The following is a 24511-nucleotide window of genomic DNA, read 5'->3' on the forward strand; positions in this document are numbered from 1 at the left end:
TATAATGGAGTTTGTTTTTACGAAAGAATAGTTGTGAATCGTACTTCAATTTCGTTCAAGGATATGCCCTAACGGATTATGAAATTAATACCCGGTCGGTACGTCTCATCACTCTGTCTGTCTAATAAGAGGATTTAAATTTTTTTATTTATAGTTTCGGGATCCTACTTCTCCTTCGCAAATATCTGGAGGTGCTCCCTTACAAAACTAACGACTAGTATAGCTCAAATCCTCGAGAAAAGAAGTAGTTTCCGATTCGTTGTGCATCTGATTCGTCTGATAACAGTAAATATCCGATGAAATCAGCCAGTTCCAAAGATGTAAGTGTAGTTGAAAGATTAAAAAAAAATTTCATTATGAAACTCTTTACATACGAAAAATATAACAAGTTTTTGTTAAGACGATTATTTTTATTGTTTTTGATTCCCTTAAGCACCATTATCCCAGTATTTCAATTAATTTGAATCTTATATGTATCACTTATTCAATCAAATAGCAATCATTTGATCTATATATAACTGCTATATAGAACTGGGATGACCTCCATCAAAAATTATATATAAATTTTATAAAACTAGTCATATGGTACAGATAAACCTATTCTTATTAATTCGAAGTGAATAGAATATGCGCTTCATAAATTGTTTCAATGTATGTTATGTGGATATCTAGTAAAGGTTATAGGGCGCGCCAAAAAATTTGACTCAGACCGGAAATTTCATTCGTTATATGAAAATCTTGTAAAAATAACGTTACGAAGAGTTTTATGTTTCATAAGATTATCTTATATATTTGACATGATGTTGAATACACAATGGAAATGCTAATAGTGAAAAATCATTAGAATATCATATAATGTGAAAATGAGAATTTAGCTCAGTGTAGAACAGCTTATCCGGAAAAAGCTACAAGTGCTCACGGTTCGAGGCGGTGTTACCATCGTCCAGAAACGTTTGTTGTTGATTAATTCGATAGAAATTCTGTCAAGCGCTTGACTGCAGCGCACAAAATTTACAACAACAAAAAACTACTTGAACAGACCAGTACCCAGAATTTAGTTTCGGCAGAGGCCAACAAATGAGAAATAACGTCTAACCAGGTGCGTTCCCAGAAAAAAAATTTCAGGGGATGTTTTCATAATATAGGGGAAACAGGAGCTAGATCGGACTCTTTTTAGAAATTGATAAAAAAACATCCATTGAAACTGGGTTTTTACCCAAGTCATTTCCACCGCGTCATCTTCAAGCACGTTTACAATACGCTGTCCGGTTTATACCATGTGTCCGATTTAGCCCCGGTCTCACCTAATTATTTTAAGAGTTTCGGGAATGGGCGTATGCAAGGCATCCAGCGGCAGGTCATCTTTTTCATTCGCAGAATCTTGCTGAAACTATGATATGTTCGCTCAGTACTAATCCTTATGGCACCCTCACTTTTCGGTCATCCAGTAGCGTTTCCTTTAATTTTGACATTGATTTTTGTAACCGCAATGGAAGTCCTACCGTTGTGGGCTTCTCTCGAAACCACTACATATATAATATTTATTCAACTTATGCCTTCCAAAATTTTTCTCATATTGCAAGGGTAGGTATGCAATCGTTGTGAAAACAGGCTTTTTAACCTTTTAGGCCCGGAGGGCTGAATTCCACATACTATTCGAATTAGTTCATCGAGATCGGCCAATGTCTATACATCTATACATTAGTATCAAACGAAAGGGCTTAAGATCCAATAGAAAAATCCCGAGTTTCATTCCGATGCGACCTCCGGGTCTGAAGTTACAGGGTGCTAAACACAAAACATTCGATTGCAAAACAAAAAAGCTTGTTAGTTGATGGCCAAATAACTCATTCCGGTTTCCGGTTCCGGAAAAAGTGGTTAAAATCCCAAAATGGAAATTGCTTCCCCGATTTTTCGAAGATTGTTCGACCGGTTTTCACCGGATCAGAGTCATTTCGCCGAATGACATTTTGCCGAACGTCATTTCTCCGAAAGCCATTTCGCCGAATGGGGCATTTCGCCGATTCCTGCAATTGTCTTAATATTATAATTGGAAATGATTTAAAATAAACACAAATGAATGATAATACGTTAACGCCAGTTTTTTTGACCTACAATTGTACTTCTTGAATAAAGATTGATTCTTGTACTGCGTAATAATTATTGATTCATGAACCTCGGGACGGAGTTCCCAAGGAAACTTGTTGACTGTTAGTCACTAAGCTTCAAACCAATTGCATAGGTGTATCTATCAAGCAAATGTATGTGATATTTTCCGTTTACTTAGTGAAAAAATATCTAATGCGGCTTCGCCACATCGATTTGATTCGTGTGCTGTCCGACCTCGCTCCCGGTAGTTCGGACCTAACTAAAGCAAAGAAACCTAGCTTTGAGTAGACCGGGCAAACGAGGCTGTTAAAGGTCAGAATCCGGTTCCAAAAGTACCGGAAGTACTAGTCAAATGAATGTATAAATAGTATGTATCAAAACAACCGATTAAAGTGTTCGATTTCGAGAGGGACCAGGGCCCCATGGACCCCGAGCCTGCTAAGGGATTTTTCCAAAAACCTTCAAATTGAAACAATTATGAGCTACATTTCCGTTTCCGTTTTTCGCCTTATTGCTCTAAATGACAGGTTACAATTTTATACACACTCTACCCTGTATTTCCGGAGCCGGATCCTTACAAAATTCTACACATATAATATCTTTCATTTGAATCTACGTTTGTGAAAAACGGTCCAGCCGTTTCGGAGAAAGTGTAGTGATTTCCGGTTTGGAGTACACGATAACTTTTTTCCGTTATTCTGGAACCGAGAACGAAGATCCGGTGTACCTCCCTGTTCAATTGAAAAATTATATGGCTATTTGAACGTATTTTTGCTCAATTTCTCATTGTCAAGTGTTAAAACACGTTCAAGAAAATATACTCAGCCTGAAACTCCGTAACCGGAAGTCGTACCTGGATGAAATTTGATGGGGTTCTATAGGATTGATATAGGATTACTCCGGAACCAAAAGTTCGAACCGGGTAAAATTCAACAGTAGGATATGGAACCGAGAGACCTTTAATTTGAATCTAAGTTTGTGAAAATTGGTCCCGCCATCTCCGAGAAAATCGAGTACACATTTTTGTTACATACACACAGACATTTGTGTAGTCGACGAACTGAGTCGGTCGAAAATAGCTTTTCACAGTGACTACACACACACACTTGGAAAAAATTGTGTAAATTTACTTCTTTATAGGACCATCGTATTTCACTTAAATTTACAATTCAAAGCATATAATAAATTTCACAGTTATTTTAATTAAAGTTTACATCGATTCAGACAAAAAAAGTTACATGTTAATAAATGTAATATTGCGTCATCACCGAAGAAATTACGGCGTACTTATATTTACGTCAAGTGTAAATTTTTTTTAAGAATGTAATCCGTCTATATGAGAAAGGCAAGTATTTTAATATATATTTTCCAAGCAAATTGTTCATTTCATCACAACGAAAATCTTAATATTTTTTCCTCAAAACTCAATAAGATATTTTTCCTTTGACTGAAAATTCTCTAAATTTAAACACATTGAGCATAATCGAAAACCAGGATTTGGTTCTGTATAGTAAATGCAATCAATTGAAACCAATGCTACACACATTTCACAGAATTCGGTATTTTTTATAGAATTTTTGTGAGAATGTAGAGTCTTTGGATTGAATCTGTTTTTATGAAAATCGGTCCAGGCATCCAGTTCTCAGATTCCATGTAAATTCAATTTCGGAGTCTTTTGACCGCTATTTCCAGAACTGGCATAGCCAAAATAATATTCGTTGGCTATTACTTTTTTGTAAGTCATATGTGATACAAACCGTTACATGCGTTACTTTTGTGTAAGTTACAGGTGCTACATTTTGAAGGTAAAGGTGTTATGAGGCGTAACATTCATTAAATTTTTGTAAATTATAAGCGTTAGGAAGCGGTACTTTTGCTACTTTTTCATAATCAGTAGGAGTTACATGTGTTCCTTTCTTGTATGTTATAGGTGTTACATCCGTTACTTTTCTAAGGTTAAGGTGCTATAAGGCGTAACATGCGTTACTTTTTTTAAATTATAAGCATGACATGAGTTATTTTTTGATAAGTGATAGGTGTTACGATGCGTTACTTGTTTGAAAGTTATAAGTGTTACATTTTGAAGGTAAAGATAAATTTTTAACGTTACATGCGTTTTAGGCGTTACGAACCGTCACATGCGTTACTTTTTTGCAATCTATAAACGTTACGAAGCTTACATGAAGCTTTTTTTATAATTAGTAGGTGTTACATCCGTTACTTTTTTAACATTAAGGTGCTATGAGGCGTTACATGCGTTTCTTTTTTTTTAATTATAAGCATCACATGAATTATTTTTTGTGAGTCATAAGCGTTACAAATCGTTACATACGTTACTTTTTTTTAGGTGATAGGTGTTGCGATGCGTTTTTTTTTTGTAAGCTATAGGTTCCACATTATGAAGGCACAGGTGTTATGAGGTGTAACGTGCGTTACATTTTCGTATATTTTAAGCGCTACATTTTTTGTAAGTTACATTTTTTGTAAGTTGTAGGCGTTACGAAGTGTTACATTCGTTATTTTTCTCAAAGTTAGGCGTTACATACATTTTTTAGGGATAAAGCGTTACGAAACGTTACATGCGTTACTTTTGTCATAATTAATAGGGGTAACGAAGCATTACATGCGTTACATTTCCATAATTATTTGACGTTACATGCGTTACTTTTTTGTATGTTATAGGTGTTATAAGCCGTTAAATGCCTTACTTTTTTGTTGGTTATTAGCGTTACAAAGCGTGCGTTACTTTTCTTAAAATTGTAAACGTTGCATGCGTTATTTTTTTTTAGGATAAGGCATTATGTATATGTTACTTTTTCCATATTTAATACGAGTTACGAAGCGTCACATGCATTACATTTCTATAATAAATTTACCTAACATGCATTACTGTTTCATAAGTTATAGGCGTTCCAATCCGTTACACGCGTTACTTTTTTATAAGTTATAAGCGTTACAAAGCGTTACATGAGTTACTTTTATTGAAGTTATTAGCATTTAATGTGTTACTTTTTTTAAGGATAAGGCGTTACGAAGCGTTGCATGTGTTACTTTTTCATAATTAATTGGCGTTACTCGCATTACTGTTTCGTTAGTTATAGGCGTTACGAAACGTCACATGTGTTACTTTTTTGTAAATAATAAGTGTTACGAAGCGTTACATGCGTTGATTTTTGTCTTTTGTAGCGTTATATGCATTACTTTTTTAAGGTTAAAGTGTTATGAGACATTAAATTTTTGTAAAATAAAGCGTTACATGCGTTACATTTTGAAGGATAAGTTGTGACGAAGTGTTATATACATTACATTTCCATATTATTTGGCGTAAAATGCATTACTGTTTCATTAGCGTTAAATGCGTTACTTTTTTAAGGATAAAGCATTCCGAAGCGTTGCATGTGTTACATTTCCATAATTAATTGCACATGCATTACTTTTTGAAGATTACGGTGCTATGAGGCGTTACATTTTGGTAATGTATAAGCGTTACATGCGTAACTTATTTGTAAATTATAGGAGCTAGGAACCGTTGAAAGCGTTATTTTTCCGTAAATTATAGGTGTTACGATGTGTTACGAACGTTATTTTTTGTGAGTAATAGGTACTATGGAGCGTTACGTGCATTACTTTTTTGTAGGTTATAGGTGTTACACAAGTAACTTTTTTGTAAGTTATAGCCATTACATGCGTTACGTTTTTACTGACGACGCAAATTTTTAATTCCGTACGCTTGTTACGAAGTAAAGGGTTCACTAAATTGATTATTTTTACTTGCAATGTGTATATTCCAACAGTTGAATAATTCTTATAGCTCTTTGAAAACATTTTTAGCCCTTAAAATGGTCGGTTTGTAGAATTTTCTCCGTCGTTCTTCACTTTCCGGTGTATTTGGCTCCAATGCAAAAGACCAGTAGTTGAAAGCTGATGTAATTGCCCTTGTTTGAAGCGGAGCTCGAACCTCGAACGGCGCACAAAACAAATCTCGCCGTAATTTTTTCCTACATTAGAGCAAGCAATATGCAAAATACCGATTTGCTTATACAAAAAGAAGGAAAATATCGTTGTAATGCTTTGCGAAAAACTGTGGAGGCTATAAAAAGATCTAATTGATTAAGTCTCTTCGATTCTCCTCAATATTGGTGTCATCTCCCTCGAATGTAGAACGTAGGAATATCAGAATATTCTTTCTCCATTTGAAATTGAAATCTGGAACTGAATGCTTGAGTTGTGAGTTTAACTCAACTGTGAATTTTGTTGTCTAAATATATTACAATTTAACTAATTTCATACTGAATTTTGTGTTCGAAGTATATGCATTAAAACAGATATAAATTTACAGAATATTTTTGACTGTGTGTCACACTGAATCTTTCCGGTAGCTAAAAGTTTTCAAACAACTTCCGCTTGAACCGTTCTAACTGAACTGCAACTTTTAATACACCTGACATTTAGGTTTGGATTTATTTTGAAATCAGATGAAATAGAAATTTACTCTGGTTCACGAAAGAATTGATCACACTCGTATTGATACAGAATCGTCTATTCTTAGTTATCGCAAAACAAATTTTCATTAACGCTAATAATAACATTAATTTAATCATATTGCAGCAGAATATCTGTTTATCTATTATTCACGTTATCGTATTTTTTTCCATTTCACTGAACCACTTTTTCCCATCCAACCAGCCGTGATGAGAATGATGCTACCACGATAGATTTCATGCTCGAATGCACGTACATAGTAAGGCATGCTGATCCGGACATGATTGTTTTATGAAGCACTTTTTTGTTTGGTTTGGTATCATTTCAGCTGCAGTTTTCAGCACCGCATTTACCTACACTGGACAGTAGGTACGGTGGCGGTGGAACAGTGGTCAACCACCCGCGCAGTCAAATCCGGCTTGACAGAATGTAGCGGCTTATCTCTCCGGTGGTTGTTCGGCAGTGAATGAGTCACCATATGTTTTTTTTTATTTCGAGCCGTTCCAACCCCGAACACTGATGCCCATAATTCGATTTCGATTCATTTTGCAATGTTTTAATTGGTTTTTAATTATCCTGGCGATATTGAATGTATCATGTTGCCTATCATGTTACACTTTCTTTGGTTGGAAGTACGATCACTCGTTATTTGTAATATTTCGCAGACTGATGAACGTATTTTGAGTGATACTACAAGCTTTTGGATCGAAATCCGTGTCTGTCAGTGAGAAAACTTGCAGCAAGAGTGGTTTTCCTGAAAGCACAGTCCATAACGTTCCTAAATCTTTCCTACATGTTTGACAACAGTCAGGAAGGCTGAGAGTGAAATAGAAACGGATCTCAGGAATTGCCAGAAGGGAGTGAAACGAAGCAAAGCCTTGGTATTACATTTCTGTAGTGGAATTTGACCTTCTGTTTCAACAGACTTCGCAGCCGATTCAGTGTGTACAGAACCATTGCATGGCTGGTGCTACGATTCTACTGACACTACGCATCCTTCCAGGTCGGGGTTCGAACATACGACGACTGGTTTGTATGCATTGAACTGCCAACCCGGGACGTAGTAGTAGAATGAAACTAATCTGAATTCGACTTCTGGTTGCAGAAATACATAATTTTGAGTGCTCAAATTCCCAAACAGTTATACAGGTTCGTGTATCTTCATTGACTTCTTTTAGAGTTGCAGAAGTACTCGTCTTTTTTGTAGAGTGGGTAAGTTGATGAGGGCACAGCGATTCACGTAACACCGAGGTTAAGGCCGATGTGAACGTGAGCCCCAATTGTAACTCCGTATTCACGAATACTGCGTTTTCAACAGACAGAACTTTTCCAACTGGAAGTGTCATTATTGAGTATTTAGATAAAATTGATGCCCGAGATCAGGTTATTGTATTATATTTCTTAACGTAATCAATCCCCAAGACTTGAGATGATGCGATTGATTTTGAGAGATCTTCTAAAATTGTAGGTCATATTTGTTAATGATCATACAAACTTACTTTGTATATACAGTGGGGTCTCGTACAACGCGGATTCGGTTTTGCCGGATAACCGCGATAAACGGGACCCAGAGCATATGGGATTTCGACTGATTGGGGCTGTGAACGGTTTTCTCGCTTCGGTTGACAGATAGAGCCACACAGTCTTCGGCAAACTTGTTGTAGATACTTAGACCAACAATTTAGTGTAGTTTGACAGACAATTAGTTGAGAACTCCTACGCCAGGGGTGCTTTGAAAAATGCATGATATAAATATATAAATCATTCACTTAACACAGACAAAACGATTTTAGCTTCAAGTAACTCACAAACTATGGTATTTTGAAGAAAGCAGGAGTTCAAAGTTTGTCAAACAGCAAATGTTTTAACTCAAAATCACTCCATCAGATGTAATTAGTGTGCTTATAAAAAAACGAAAAAAGAGCGGTTTTGTTTGTTGGAAAGTTGTTAGGAATGTCAGAGTATATATTATGAAAACCATGTTAGCTGAGAACTTGTCCACCGAATGGCGTTGGTTGATCAGTTTTTCAATAAATTGATGGAGGATAGACAAATCAAAAACTGTTTTACTAGAAGGCGTTAGTAAGCTACTAGAGTATTTGCAAGAATAAGCTATCGGCATTTGAATTCTGAAGAACTTGAAAGAGTGAAACTCGAACTTTATATTGAAGTTTTGATTATTTGTATTGCTAGATATAATGATAAGTACATAAAACCTAATATGTATGTTTTTTTTTGTTTTATTTTATAGCGACCGCCAATTCATCAATACTTGAAAACTTATAAATTGAGTATAGTACAGAACCGTACTGTCTTCGGAGAGTTTTTGTGTGTTTGTGGAGACTAAAAGTTAAATTTAAATTAAAGTTAGTTGACAACTGTCTCACCAGAACTGATAAAAATCCAGTAGAAACATCAAGTTATCGACCAGTTAGTTTACTTTCTTCTATCAGTAAACTTTTTGAAAAAAATATTGAGAATGATGTCTCATATAAATGAAAATTCAATTTTTTGCCAGAGCAGTTTGGATTTCGTCATGAACAGTCAACTACTGCTCAACTTGTCAGAGTAACGAACATGATAAAAGCAAATAAATCTTATGGGTTATCCACTGGAGTTGCTCTTCTAGACATAGAAAAAGCATTCGACAGTGTTTGGCACAAAGGTTTAAATAGCAAAAATGTCTGATTTCCAGTTTCCTATTTATTTGATCAAAATGATTCAAAATTATTTAACTGATCGTACTCTCCAGGTTAGCTATCAGAATTGTAAATCTGAATTGCTACGAGCCGGTGTTCCGCAGGGTTCGAGCGTAGCTCCAATCTTGTATAATATTTTCACTTCTGATCTTCCAAATCTACCCGTTGGTTGTCAGAAATCGCTATTCTGTGACGACACAAGTCTGTTAGCCACAGGTAGAAATCTAAGAGTGATCTGCAGTCGCCTACAAAGAAGTTTAAATATTTTCAGTGATTATCTGTCAAAATGAAAAATTAAACCAAATGCAGCTAAAACGCAATTAATTATCTTTCCTCATAAGCCGAGAGCTTCTTTTCTTAAAACAAACAATAATCACATTCTCAAATTGAATGGCTTGGAATTGACATGGTCTGATCAAGCAAAATACTTAGGTTTAACGTATGACAAAAAACTTACTTTCAAGGATCACATTGAAGGAATCCAGGCAAAGTGTAATAAATATATTAAATGTTTATATCCTCTTATAAACAGAAATTCTAAGCTCTGTCTAAAAAACAAATTGTTAATTTATAAACAAATTTTCAGACCAGCCATGCTTTATGCAGTACCAATTTGGTCAAGTTGTTGTTCTGAAAATGATTTTGAAGCGTCCTCCCTCGTTTAGTACAAATGAGTTACACAGACTCACAAATATAGAACCATTAGATGTAATGTCACATAATATTATAAGCAAATTCCGACAAAAATCGTTGCAATCTTCAATTGAATCGATTCGCTCCCTGTATTAGTTAGTAAGTTAGTATATAAGTTCTTTTTCCCCATTACACAATACAAGTAGGTCCCTACACAAAAATCTCAGAATTGCAGAAGCAAATGATGTCCTCATGGTAATAACCAAATCATGTATATAATATGGCTGAAAAGTCACCACTTGTGGCTGAACACCCAATTTAAATCTTAATAATTTAATTTCAACTCATATTCCAATAAATAGTAATAAAAAAATAATAATAAAGACTCTAATACCAGCTAGACCATTTATGTGAGAACACTTTTTATATACATGATAAAAACAGTGTATTACTATTTTATCCGATTGGGCAATTTTCCAACTACACTACAACAGTCCGCATAAAATCATCCGTAATCAATGATTGTTCAAGTTGTCAAGCTATCGGAGCACCGCATTAAAGGTCACTAATTTCATGATTATAACGTTCAGTTACTTGGCCAAATCCCGCTCGCTTCAGCAGTGCTTCGGCTGTAAACCATTTATGTTTAGTACACTAATCGAAAAAGGGCGAGTGGGTGGAAAATGGAATTCTCCTTTGTCATCGGGAAAACCTTCTCTGCCCTGCCACGATAGTATCGTTCGACATTGCTCCAACTGTGCGACTGTGGAGGATAAGGAAAGAATTTCGATTTAATAAGTCAAAAAGAACGGCAGAAGCTCAGTGATAAGACATCGGATTACGGTGCTGCGGTGCCGCGGTTGGTCGGCGCTGGAGCGGACGGTCTTCTTTTTCGCCTGAGCGGCTTTAATTGTCAAGCATTAGATGTAACGAAAGAGGGAGGTGGTTGATAGATAATTTATCAAATTAATTTGGAATTAAGTTTCCTTTCGCGATTATGATAAACTGCCGGCGATGAACTCAGCCAGAGGGCAACAGCGCAAATCTTGTGCTTCATTAGGCAGAAAAGATGTACGGCAAACAAAGCGAAGACGGTTCGACTTTGAGGAATAATTTTGATAATGAGATTTTTAGACAAATTTCGGGTTCATCTTGGCGTACGATTTGGTTTTCCAAAAAAGGTTTAATGTTTGGTGATGGAAAAGATGATTCTAATACTTGAATTCCTTCCATGAAACACGTTATTGGTGTCATTTTGGACCAAGCCGTATCAAATCCATCACACTTCTAAAATTGACGATCGAATTCCTTTACATTATTCTGTCCGTATTCGGATCAATAATCGGATCGGCATGTCGGCAGAGCTTCGATTGGAAGAACAAAACAAATAAAAAGCTACACTACATATAACAACTTTAACTAGGTGACACCGTTTGCATTCCACGCGTCGCTAGCAGCATTTTACAACGAAAACAACCGTTTTCAGCTTCCGTTGACTCAATTGTATAGGCATAGCTTCAAAAATGCACAAAACTGCATATACAAGCCAATATTTATGTCACTGGTGGGTGGTGCAGCGGCGACGGGCGTGACGGTTCTGTTAAGCATATAAACAAACATTCAATCACGAATTATTTGGCACAAAATACTCGAGAAAAAAAATGTAAACAAAACTCACACATCTGCAATCCAGTTTGATCGGCGGATTCGTGGGAGTCATTGAACGCGTAATGTTTCATTGCCTATCGTCAAGAACAGCCTGGCATGCCCACGTGTGAATCTTCCGGCTAGTGACCGGATCAGAACGGAATCGAATCGGAACCATAAATACCTTACATTCCTAACATACAACAATTCGGTACCGGCAGACACAGTAGAAGCACTATCGTGGAGCATAAATAAACTCGGTGTCGGTGTTGAGTGGGTCATAGTCGATCAAATACATATCGACACAAATAACATGCAGCCTACTGCGAATCGAATGCGATGTTTTCGATGTTTGAGTCTTTTGTTGTTCGATCGGAATGAAACACATAGCCGGTTTTGTTCAACGAAAGCTACTCGCCTTGCAGTGAGAGCGGACTTTTTGGTTACCTCTATTTCATTCGCTGGATGTTTAATATTGTTTAGAAAAAAAATGTCTGTAGGGTAAGAGTATTGAAATTTGTATTATTTTTGAATGCTTTTCGAGTTAGATTTAATGAATCTGCAAAATGTTTGCACTGTTTTAAAAGAGAAGCTAGTGAGTTGACTCTGTCAAGGAATTCCAGACCAATAGTAATTAACCCTAGAACGCACTCGTGGGGTAGATTTCTACCCCAGCACTAGTTCAATTCTCAACACTTTTTCAAATAATCAATCTGATGTCTTTCATTTAGACTGGTAAATTATTCTTATTTATTTTAGCCGGTTGAACCATGGCCTTTTAAAGTTGGCCTGGGGTAGAAATGTAATCCACGTGAGTTTTTACGTTAGTGTTTTGTTGAAAACGAAAAATACGGAAATATGATTATAACTTTTTTTGTGAGCAAAATATCAAAACATGTAAAAATGCGAAGGATATTGTTAGCTACACCATTGCTAAACAATAGCATTTTATGTAGAAGTAATGATTTGATAAATAATATTACAGAGTAGTGGCGTAAACCAGTGAAGCGAAGCCGATTGTTTTTAGCTTCACGAATAAAAAGAGAAAATAATTTAATTTTTATCTCATTCAACATCATTGTTTAAACACACTTTTTATCTAGGAAAGAAAACATTTACCATTAAGGGGACGGATAGGGTCTAACACTTTTGAAAAATCATTTTTTTTCTTTATATTTTGTTATAGTAAAACATTTCAAGAATATTCTGTGAAATTTTCAAGCCTTTTGGAACAAAACTCTGCAAGTTATGGACCTTTATCTTTGCTTATCTCATACTGCGAAGAAGTAAGAGCTCGGCACATAGGCCCAAGCCTTCTGCTTCGATTGACTCAAAAACTTGACAAAACATTCTTGAAAAGTTTCTCTATAACAAGTTATGAAAGAAAATATATGATTTTTTTTTTGTAAATATTAGACCCTACAGGCTCTTTTGAGTAATAAAGTGTTTCCATTGATTTTATAGACAAAAACTTAAAACGCTTTTTGCTCGAAAGCAGGTTCTGAAAGTCCGTATCCATCGTTATTTTAAAACTACTGCACCAATTTTGTTCAAATTTCGCACACACTTTCTACATATAAAAAACCATACCCCGTTTTCCTTTTCGTTGTTTGTTACTTTGAGGAGTTTTTACAGCTTCAAAATGGCGGATTTTTTCGTGAATAATCGTAGTTTTCACTTTGAACAGCCACCAAAAATTACAAAAATTAAAAAAAATAATCAAACAGAAACGTTGGGGTCTAGAAAAACTTCTACTCTAACTATGCTACTTTGATTTGTTCACTTCTGATTAGCCTGCGTTGAGATACAGTGGACACAGCAAATCATGACTTTTTAGAAGCGTCTTCAAAAATACCTTTTCACCGACTTATTTCTCAATTTTTTTGCCACGAAAATATTACAAAATGTTGATCGAATGATGCTTTTTATATTGTTAAATGATAATGCTGAAAATAATCGCAAAAATAATGATTTTTTCATCATTTAGACCCTAGAACCACCCCCCCCCCCTTAATTAAAAAAAATAATTTCAAAACCTCCACAATGCCAAAAACTTTTCCAATATCGGATGTTAAATACTGGAGTTATAGAAAAATTGAGGTAAAAAGTACATTTTGACGTATTTAGGGACTTGCTTTACAAAAACCTTTTTTAATCCATCTAGTGGTGTAATGATTTCTTTCTCATATTACCTATATTTTCGGAAACATCACTAGAAGATTCTGTCAAGATTTTTTTTCAAACTTGAATAAAATCAAAAATTTTTTTTGGTATAAACTACCATTACCTTTTCAATTTGTAAACAGTTATGTCAAGTTAATATAGATTCTAATGTGGCAACCCTGCACGTTATACAAAATTGAACTAAGCAAGCTGTGTACTAGGTGGTGGTGTTTTCTTTTTCTTCCGTACCAGCACGTACCGATGTGTACCGATTTTGCATCAATTTGTATGACAGTTTGAAAGTTTTGATACTCATTGCCCTGTAATTTCGGAACCGGAAGTCGGATCTGGATGAATTTGCACAGTATCTTTTAAGACACTGAGAGGTTTAATTTGAATCATGATTTGCGAAAATCGGTTTAACCGTTGCTGAGAAATCGAAGTGAGTTCCATTTTTGGAGTTTTGCTTCACTATAACCGGTGCATTCGGAAGCGGAAACCGGCACTAGTAGTCCCAAAGTAGATTTATATAACCGCTAACTAACAAGTATGCTAACTAGATAAATATAGTAGTAAGGTTTATGAAATGCCATAGCTTGTGAAAAAATACTCATGAAATTGAAAATTTTCACCAATCGCTCTGTAATACCGAAACCGAAAGTCGGATCTGGATCAGTTTTTCGGGGACTTTTCAAGGAATTTCAAGACCTTTTATTTGCATCTTAGTTGATCAGTTGAGCTATTTCCGAGAAAATTGAGTGCGCATTTTTCATAGATATGCACATATTGCCTTGTAATTCCGGAACCGGAAGTCGGATCGGGATAAAATTCAATAGTGATCTAAGGGACCGTAAGACCCTTCATTTGAATCTAAATTTGTGAAAATCTGTTGAGCCATCTCTAAGAAAATCGAGTGACATTATTTGTCACATACACACACAGACATTTACTCAGTTCATCGAGCTGAGTCGAATGGTATATGACATTCGGCCCTCCGGGCCTCGGTTCAAAAGTCTGTTTTCACAGTGATTGCATAACCTTTCTTAATGAGAAAGGCAAAAATGTTATATATAATAAAAAAATTTCCAAACTCAAACATTACTGTAGTGACTTCTTTGCTATTGATTTGGAATAAAAGTGTACCGTTTATGTCTATAGAAAGGTTTTGCAATCACTTAATAAACCGACTAGTAATTCATTAGGTTTTCTCGGAGATGGCTGAACCGATTTTGACAAACTTAGATTCAATTTCGCGTCACGTGTCGCTTTCTCTCTGGATTCACCCTAAGAATCCTTCCCGGTTGGGTATCAAACATACGACAACTGGTTTGAATGATTTGCTCCCTATGCATTAAACCGCCAACCATATTTCCCGGTCAGAACAAATTTACTGTGGTTGAATTGTTTTATACGAAAGATACTATCGAAATTCACTTGGACATACTTGAACTGGCAGGCCATGTGAACCTGCGGCAAACGCAGTGCGTCACTTGTTCGATCATTACATTGTGATCAAATTCACTAGCGATCTTTTAACACAGTGCTGACATTTTTAGACTAAATTCTCGCCAAAAGTGGGCTTCTCTAGTAACCTTACTTCAAGCATGCTTGAAGATGGGGCTCGTGTATGACTTGTAAGATATGATCGGAGCATAACCACAGTAGTAGGAAAAGCCATCAAAAACGTTTTTTTTTATAAATTTTGGAAATTAGTTTGATTCGAATGAGTTTTTTGTATTTTATTGTTATTTTACACTAATTTTTTGACGAATAACTGTTTATTGACTTCTAAGGCTGTGAACCATTTCGCGGTTAATTTTAACTTTTGGTCAAAATCTGACACTCGAGTGGTTAATTTGATGTTGTCAAAAATATCCCTGCCCGAGAGCATGGTTATTTTTGACAGATCGATGGTTATTTTCCAACACTGAAAAAAATCTTGCAATGAAAATACTAATATTAATTCTTCAGTTGAAATTATTTCCAGTGGAAAATAAACCTAAATAACTTTCCGTCCGTCAAATTTTGAAATGCGCCGCAGTTTTAGTTAAATTTAACTACTCGACACAAAATAACCACTCAAATGTCAGATTTCAACCAAAGGTTAAAATTAAATGCGAAATGGTACACAGCCTAAGAATACTTTCAATTTGTTCATCACTAGAGGGGTGGGACCGATCAGCATTTATGGGGCAATTTTTAGATTTTTCACTTCGTAAAAATGATATTCAAACTGAATTGATTTGTTTAGCTATATAATTAAACTTTCAATATGGTTCAGACATATAACAGAAAAATATGTTCAATTTAATTCAATTATAAAACCGATACTAACTGAAGTGTTTTATATTTATTCAAACCTAATATAAGTAATATTACAAGCTATTATTTCAAATAATCTTAACACTTTATATTGATCGAACTTGCCCCACTAGCTACACGACCAAACGAAACGTTAGAGCAAAGGAAAGTTTTGAATTATTATTGGACAGTATTATATGTGAATGTGTATCAATTATGTTTAGTATAGAAGGATATGAAAGAATAACATTTGACCACAAATATATAAAATCGATGTAACAGTACTCGAAAAAAACGCGATCGAACCTGACCCATTCTCCCCTATTGATGAAAAATACTGTGGTAACTTTGGAATATGAGTATAGGTACCCTAACCCTAATCATTACTAATTTATGTTTCAATAGAAAACAAGAAAAAAAAGGTTTAATTCAATTTAAATTACTTGAGACTTCAATTTAATTCTAAACCAGCCATATGCTTTGTAGAAAAAATGCGAACTATACTAAAAAAGTGCTTGAATAAACAATTACCTGGCGATCGCTTAAAATTAAAATACAATAATTTTCTTCTCTTTCAACTGGAAATAGAATTTTCCACCTGTACTTCCGCATGTTTACACACGTACAGTTCGTCCAGCAACAAGGGCCCCATCACTATGTGGAACCGCTGGAGGGTATTGGTGTGGCAAGCTACGTGTTTGTAATTATGCTACCATGACAACAATTGAATTAAAGAACACAAACAAATGTGTGCATGGTGCTATGCGTTTGAAATGTGTTCTGGGGTGTGTCGAGGAGGGAGGGGTACGGTGCGGTAGCTCATTCAGAACAGGTGAAATTAAGCGAATATGCCTCCACGTCGAAACTATTGAGCTTTTCTTGTGGTTGTAGTTGTTATTCTTTGCTACTTCTGTCGATTGATGAACTGTTTTGCCTCGTTGATGAATGTTTAGAATGGTTTTTTGCGAATGAAAAAAAAACATCAGTCGTTTAGTCAGTTGGTGAATTCGGTGTAGAATAGTCGGTGGCGAGGCATCAGTCCGTGTAGTGGGTGTGTGTTTTAAATAAATCTGTTTACCGAAATCAAGCAACGTCGGACAGGAAGGCATGAGCGCAAGACATTAATCAGTGAGACATGTTGAGCAATTAAGACGAATGACGCCAGACCCTCCCCGGAGATTGACACTTTTCAAGCAAATTGAAAATCAACATGTGAAAAGTTCCAGCGATATCCTAGTCTAGTAACAAACACACAAAAAAAAATGGTCCAGAACGAATAAAAAGCTGTTCTACTAATTGGATTAATTGAGAGTGAAAGAGTCCTACACAGGTGTCAGTTGAACCGAGTGAAGAGAGTGGTGAGACGGTCAGTCCCCGAGTCCCAGTCCGGCGACTGTTTGTACACCGTTTCAGGTAGCTGTACCCGACGGACTCGGAATGCCTTGTTTCGGGGGAAAAAACGGACGGTTAACGGTGAAGACCTTCCACAGAAAGTGTCCGGCAGTGGTACGCTGAGGTGCACTCCCGGTCCGAGCCTACACATATGAATGTGTCTCTGTGTCTTGCGTACGACGGGATGAGATTGATGAGGAAAGCAAACAGGAATAATGAAGTGCAATTTTTGTTACCTGATGATAGTGCATCCGGGGCTGTTGATGCTGCTAGTATTGACCAGCCGACCGGTGGCAGCTCACAGCAGTGATCCGCATTTGTTTGAAAATAGAGGTAATTTTTCGCTCCGCTCGATGTTATTTGTTTGCACGTGTCATTGCGACGGATCGCATGGGTGTCGTGCATTATATTATGACTTCGGGAATCAGCAGAGTAAATATTGTCGATTTCAGTTGGATCTGACCGTACGGAGTATGTACTGGATAAATTGAAATTCTAGGACATGTATGCGACAATCCCACATATGACGCGGCTCATAAAATGCAATTCGTGAAATAACTGAATTTTACTAGGATAATTTAAATATGTTGCGTACCGTGCCGAGACTTTCACACAGGGACATTAAATTTCGTTTGTCAGCATTTGAAAATATAGCACGAACACGAAATTATTGCAGCACAGTTGGTTCACTATAAAGTCTCATGTATTTTATGGGATACAAACATGTATTGAGCTCTGTTTACCTACATTGAATTAATCACTGGATGATGTTTGGAAAAAGTCTTTACAGTCTTCCGAACTCGAACAGTCACATCCGAGGAAATTTTCTGATTTCATATCCACTCCCTTAGCAACTCAGTTTTTTTCTTAACCTTAACCTTTTTCTTCTGTCAATCTGTGTGTTCTGTACTGCTGCATCATGATCCAAAAGGTTTCGATTGAACGTAGTTCGGGCATTAGTCTCATACCAAGCTAGCACACTTTTAGAGTAGTAGCATGAAGCTAAAATCGGTCAAAATAGTACACAGGCAGAATTCTGATTCTGCAAATTAGCAAAATGAGTGTATTTCCATGTTATGATTATACACCACGATCAAAAGCTCTCGGAACTATCTGATTATTTTTTGGTAAAATCGAAACGTAACGCATATTACGTTTGGGGATTTAATTTCAGGGGCATTTATGTTAAAATGGTCTTCCTTGCAGTATACATTTGGGCGTCATGCCCAAAAATAAGAAATTGCAAATGAACGACTGTTTTCGTACAGTCAAATAGCGAGTCTCTTCAAAATAATAGGTTAACTTTATATATGCTGAATAATTTTTAGTAATAGAGTATTAAAAATAATAAACAAATATTGTAGTTTTTAAAAACCTCGCAATACAGTATGTTTTCTAAACAGTTAAATGTTTATTACTCCGGATATGCTGTTATACTTTTTTGCACAGATATTTGAGAATCCAATCTAACGCCAACAGTCAAACATATTTTATATTGAAATCTTGCAAAAATTTCGCTTGGAAATCGCGGTGTAGCTGAACCTATTTTTCTTATAAGCCGTTTTTTTGATTTCCTACATACCTTTCCAATAAATTAACTTGATGTGCACAGAACAATATTGCGTAGAATCAATTTAGTCAGTGATATTTCTATAAACATTAATCTGAGTAGTTAGGCGAGGACATTTTTGTGTCTTTTCTTATATGATGTTCCATATTCATAATCAAATATATTTTACGGTTTTCGATAGCTATCGAAATGTTATTCTAACTTCGACTCAGTTTATCGAGCTGAGCAATGTCTGTGTATGTATGTGTGTGTATGTGTCAAATAATCTTACTGGATTTCTTTCCGTGTATAAATCGAATGTTGTAAAAATTGTTTTCATAAATGAAGATATTGCACAGCGTAGTAATCAAACTTAAGCCACTACCTAGATATCTTTTTTTTGTCGTGAATACGACTTACTTTACTATGGGGTGCCTTTTTGAAATTTACCCTCTGAGAGAATGATAAGTTTTTGATCGTGAATATCTCTTGTTGTATCTAACGAATCAACATAATTTTTGCTACATGCCATCGGAAATATGATCACAATTTTATGATAAAATTTTCAGTTGTGTGACATAATCTCAAATAGTTCAAAATTAAACTTTTCTTAAATGTTTGGTATAAACGAGTATCAAAGAGGATAATTCATATGGCGCGTTTGCCTTTCTCGTATTTTGATAGCTCATAGCTCAGTGATCTGTAGAAGGATTTATATAATCTAACTACCAATAGAATCGAAATTTTTCAACTTAAACGTGTATAGCAAAAGCATTGAAGTATTTCAATAGTACACTATTGAAAAACCTATCTCATTTGACCCATGTCAACACCAGCCAATCAGAACGCGTTCTGAGGAAGAGAAGAAAATAGCTGCTGCTGTACAACAAATCGTTCAAGAAAAATGTTCCGAAAAGTGGTGAATATCGTAGTGAGTTCCTCAATTTGGTCCTTCTGAATGCTAGAAACGAATCCCTACAGCAAATCCGAAATGAAATAATCGACATTAAAATTCTATATGCGGCTATTTTTATAGCCGTTAGGGCCGCCCATTAGTGAAAAAGCTACAAATGAAATTACATAAAAGGAAATCTCTTAACAAAAATTGAATCAGTTTGGATTCTATCGCCACTGCGAGCAGATGTGTTTTGTGTCGTCTGCACAGCTAGTTTTGCTTCCGACAAGAGCGATTACGTCACAGCTGCCAGTCATTTCGATGGATGAAATAGCAACGTTGGAGAGCATTATAAAAAATCAGCCGTTCTAATGGCTCCAAAAGTTTTCTGAAGAACTATTAGGATGTGTTGTTCGCAAATCGAAAGAAAATATCCTCAGTTTAGTGCAAATGTAGAACAGTTTGGTTAGATTTTTGCACTTTTCGCTGTGTGAAATTCACAGTAATCGAGATCAAGTGAAGCCTTCTTTGTTTTTGCGAAAAATGTGGAAAAGGGGAATGCTTGCATAATTCATACAATTGATCAACTAATTGATATTCGGAAGTGTTAAGGAACATGTCATTTATTTTCATATTCACGACATCCAGTTATGTCTCTGATGGGTAATCCGCCTTTTTTCAAGTGATCAAATATTTTTGGGAAAATGTGAATGGAGATCACCGAAATTATCCATTTTACTTATCAAAAATGAAATTAAATAAATCCCTTTCAAATTTAAAGTAGAGGTTCTTAATTGCCATAGCAAGTTCGTGAACGAAAGATTTCGCCAAAATAATTTTTTTGCGTTATCGTCAATGTTTTGTCGTGAATACCATATATACAGATTATATATATATATATATATATATATATATATATATATATATATATATATATATATATATATATATATATATATATATATATATATATATATATATATATATATATATATATATATATATATATATATAGATATATATATATATATATATATATATATATATATATATATATATATATATATATATATATATATATATATATATATATATATATATATATATATATATATATATATATATATATATATATATAGATATATACAGATTATACAATAAGTTATTCAGAATAGGTGAAAGACCATGCTGATGCAACTTCTCAGATAGGATGTTTATGGAAACTAAATCAAAAGCCCCCTTAATGTCTAAGAAAACTGATGCCATTTGTTCTTTACGAGTAAATGCCATTTGAAGTTTGGTTGAGAGCAACGCAAGACAATCGTTCGTTCCTTTGCCCCTGCGGAAACCAAATTGTGTATCTGAAAGTAAGCCATTTGTCTCGACCCAATTGTCTAGACGAAACAGAATCATTTTTTCGAATAATTTCCGGATACAGGAAAGCATAGCAATCGGCCGATACGAATTGTGATCGGAGGCTGGTTTCCCTGGTTTTTGAATGGCGATAACTCCTACTTGTCTCCAGTCATGTGAAACAATATTATCCTCAAGAAGTCTATTGAATAAATTCAATAAGCGCCTTTTGGCAGAGTCAGGCAAATTTGAATTTGATTTTGTCTAACCCCGGAGCTTTATTGTTACACGATAAAAGCGCAAGTGAGAACTCTACCATCAAAAAAAGCCCCAGTCGAAAACCAGCACGCGGGCCACCCGCCGGGCCTTCGTAGCCTGGGGGTGTTTCCCGCGGACCCACACGGACCGAATGATGCGGCCAACATGGATCTTCGCCAACGGCATATGGAAGACCCTCATGCAATATTCAATTCACCGGCCACTACCGATCGCTTCTCGAGAATCCGCTGCCGCTACATTACATAATGATACTATTCTAGTTTTAAGTTAGTCGTAATTAAGATTAGTAAATACCCTTGGCATCTTAGAGCTTAAGCAGTGTGCCTTAAAATTATATTATAATATTGAATAAAAAAAAAAAAAACTTTTTGCTTCAATCCCTCATAGTTTCATTAAGAAAATGAAACTATTTTATTAAATTTTTACTTTCAATTCCAAAAATCCTTCTCAAATTATTTGTACTCTCGCTTCCAAGGAATTAAATGTATTAAAGACTTGGAACAAGCTACATAAAAAATCAATAGTTGGATGTTTATTTATCTGTAGGACCCTACCGAAACAAAAGCCTCAGATAATCTAAATTTTATTGATAGGAAGCTATCAACCATTATCGAATATTTCGAATTTTGTGTCAATTTTTATATGGCGAGGCATCACTGTACACTGTGGCAGAGAAGCGAAACGTCTTGAGCCCTATAGTGTGCTACTCCGCACTTGAAGTCTGTATCGACCCCTTTGGGAATGAATGAAATAGAACAATACTAACAGGACAATATTATTCATCGTACCGAATCTGTGTAACAGATTATCGACAAGTAGCATTAAAACCTGACACTCGATCAAACACAAATTCTTTACTGAACTGTCCCCGAAAGTCAAAACAATGCTACTCACAGACAACCCGCCTTAATACTGAGCAGGCTTATTGGTGTTCGGCATGACAAATCGCAGCAAGCCGTGTTGCTGCATGCCGATACACTGGAATAACAAGTTACCGACAACAGTGTAAAACTAGACAACGCTTATCGAGGCTTCATCGCCAATCAGTGAAACCAAAATAGCCACATTCACCGTAAGTCCCATACGATGGTATTCCATCCACCCAAACGCTACAACATCGTAGGCACGGTCGAAGCGCAGCGCTGTTGGAAAGACACTACTCAAAAACTAAACTTTCACTTTTCGTTGTTGCTTTGGTGTACTTTTTCAGCACCGGTGCCTCCTCGGCTGAAAATTGCGGACCCGGCACAGACCTCGACGCATTCAATTCTTGTACTCGACCGGTGCCAGTTAAGACAAGCGGCTCAATGGTCTAGGGGTATGATTCTCGCTTTGGGTGCGAGAGGTCCCGGGTTCAAATCCCGGTTGAGCCCAGATTTTTTGTTAGTGCTTTAAAATTGTTTTTATTTTGATTCGACTGCGCTAAAGTGAAACCTATAACACTAATTGCAACGGATTCTAATCGATAAATAGTTCGTAAACAAATTTGAGCGGCGATGCCAAAAGGCTATTCGTTTCGTCGTTCAATCTAGCCTCTCGTTGGTGGTAGATTAATAGGCCTTTCGATGAATACTAGTTTGTAGTACCTGAGAACCGATCGACGGTCGCTGCTCTAAATTCAACCGTGCCACTAGAAACGCAAAACGTCAACTTCCAATCTAGAACATGTAGAGCGATGCTAATCGAAAAGGGAAACTGACATCATCGAATTGCTCTGTTCAGGTTGATTCGGGCGACGCACCGTGCTCCGGTCCAGAGCGTCAACGATAGACGGGGACAAAACGTTTCTATCGTTCCGATCGACGAATTTCCTCTCCACGATTATAAAGTAATCAGATAAAAAAATGTTTTCTCACTCACTACCGACTCGTTTTGCACTGTGGCACAGGTGGTTCGTCGCATTTTCGATTCCAACGGATGCTAAACCGGTCGAAAGAGGTACCTGCAAGGCACACACAGATTGCACACCCGGTGATCTAGATTTGATGAGGCGAAAACGGATATTAATCTGTCACAGTTTCGGTACAGGCTTGAACTCTTACCGATGAAACAAACGAACGAAACGCATTTCCATTGGGTTTTGGCACGCACTCAATATTCACGCATTTCCGCAGCGTTGCCTGCTGCGTTGATTGGCATGGCAAATGTTTGAAGATGACATTACGATCACATTCCAGCTTCCCGTATAGCTTTAATTTATGTTCTACGCCTAAATGGTACGGTGAATCAGCGATTAATTTCAATCATCTAACAATTGTCTTTTATTTCGAGTTAGTTTAGAAATCCTTTTTTCGATTAGTCAATTTTCACTCATTTAAATCGGAGTTCAGTGAACTAAATACTAAAAAATTGCATATCGATGATGCTTCACACACAAGCCTACTAGGATCAATCCATCGATCGATTGCAGCCAACCGCCTGAAAGTATACAATTTACCGCCTCAAACCCTTACCAGAATTAACCTACGAAACGAAGTAAATTTATTTCCTCGTGGTGAAAGCAACAAATAAAGTTTTGTTAGATCGATAAGTGGTAGAGTAGTAGACACGACGTGCTAAAAACTGCTATCGGAGTGCCGAACTTGTTTTGTTTCATTATCTACGTCGAACCAAAGTAAATTAGTTCATTGACGTGCTCGCATGTAAACGATAGCGTCGATGAACTTCTTCCAAATCAGAAACAAAAGCGTATTGATTTTTTTGTGATGAAATATTTTTTTGATGGTGTGGTTATTAGAATGCCAAAGAAACTATCATACTAAAGAAAAACTTCATTGAATCTTATATTTCCTTTCAATATTTTTCATCTCTGAGAAAATGAATTTCGTTCCGCTTTGGAACACTATTTCCGGTACTTCCGAAACCGGGGAGCTAAGAATCGGTACAGTTGAAGTCGGTTCAGTTTGGCCATTAGGCCCCGTACCCAGGATTACGTTTCGGGAGGGGCCCTGAAATAAAAAGAAACTGATGATTACTTATGTATCTAATTCTCGGTGTGACGTCAATAAC

At 36.1% G+C, this 24511-nt stretch overlaps 1 protein-coding gene and 1 non-coding gene across 3 annotated transcripts in view; both read left to right on the top strand.

Annotated features, from left to right (window-relative positions):
- The first annotated feature begins 16940 nt into the window (after positions 1 to 16940).
- The window catches only part of LOC131436119 (uncharacterized), a 59313-nt gene continuing 51742 nt past the window's right edge, over positions 16941 to 24511 (top strand). For both annotated transcript variants that reach the window (XM_058604616.1, XM_058604617.1), the window contains exon 1: positions 16941 to 17759. In XM_058604616.1, the coding sequence (XP_058460599.1) occupies positions 17642 to 17759 (118 nt within the window). In that variant the 5' untranslated portion in view covers positions 16941 to 17641. The remainder of the gene's footprint in view (positions 17760 to 24511) is intronic.
- Positions 22804 to 22875, top strand: Trnap-ugg (transfer RNA proline (anticodon UGG)). Its single transcript has one exon. It is a non-coding gene; the product is annotated as a tRNA-Pro (tRNA).

This window comes from Malaya genurostris, chromosome 3 (genome assembly GCF_030247185.1).
Source record: "Malaya genurostris strain Urasoe2022 chromosome 3, Malgen_1.1, whole genome shotgun sequence".
Taxonomy (NCBI): Eukaryota; Metazoa; Arthropoda; class Insecta; order Diptera; family Culicidae; genus Malaya; species Malaya genurostris.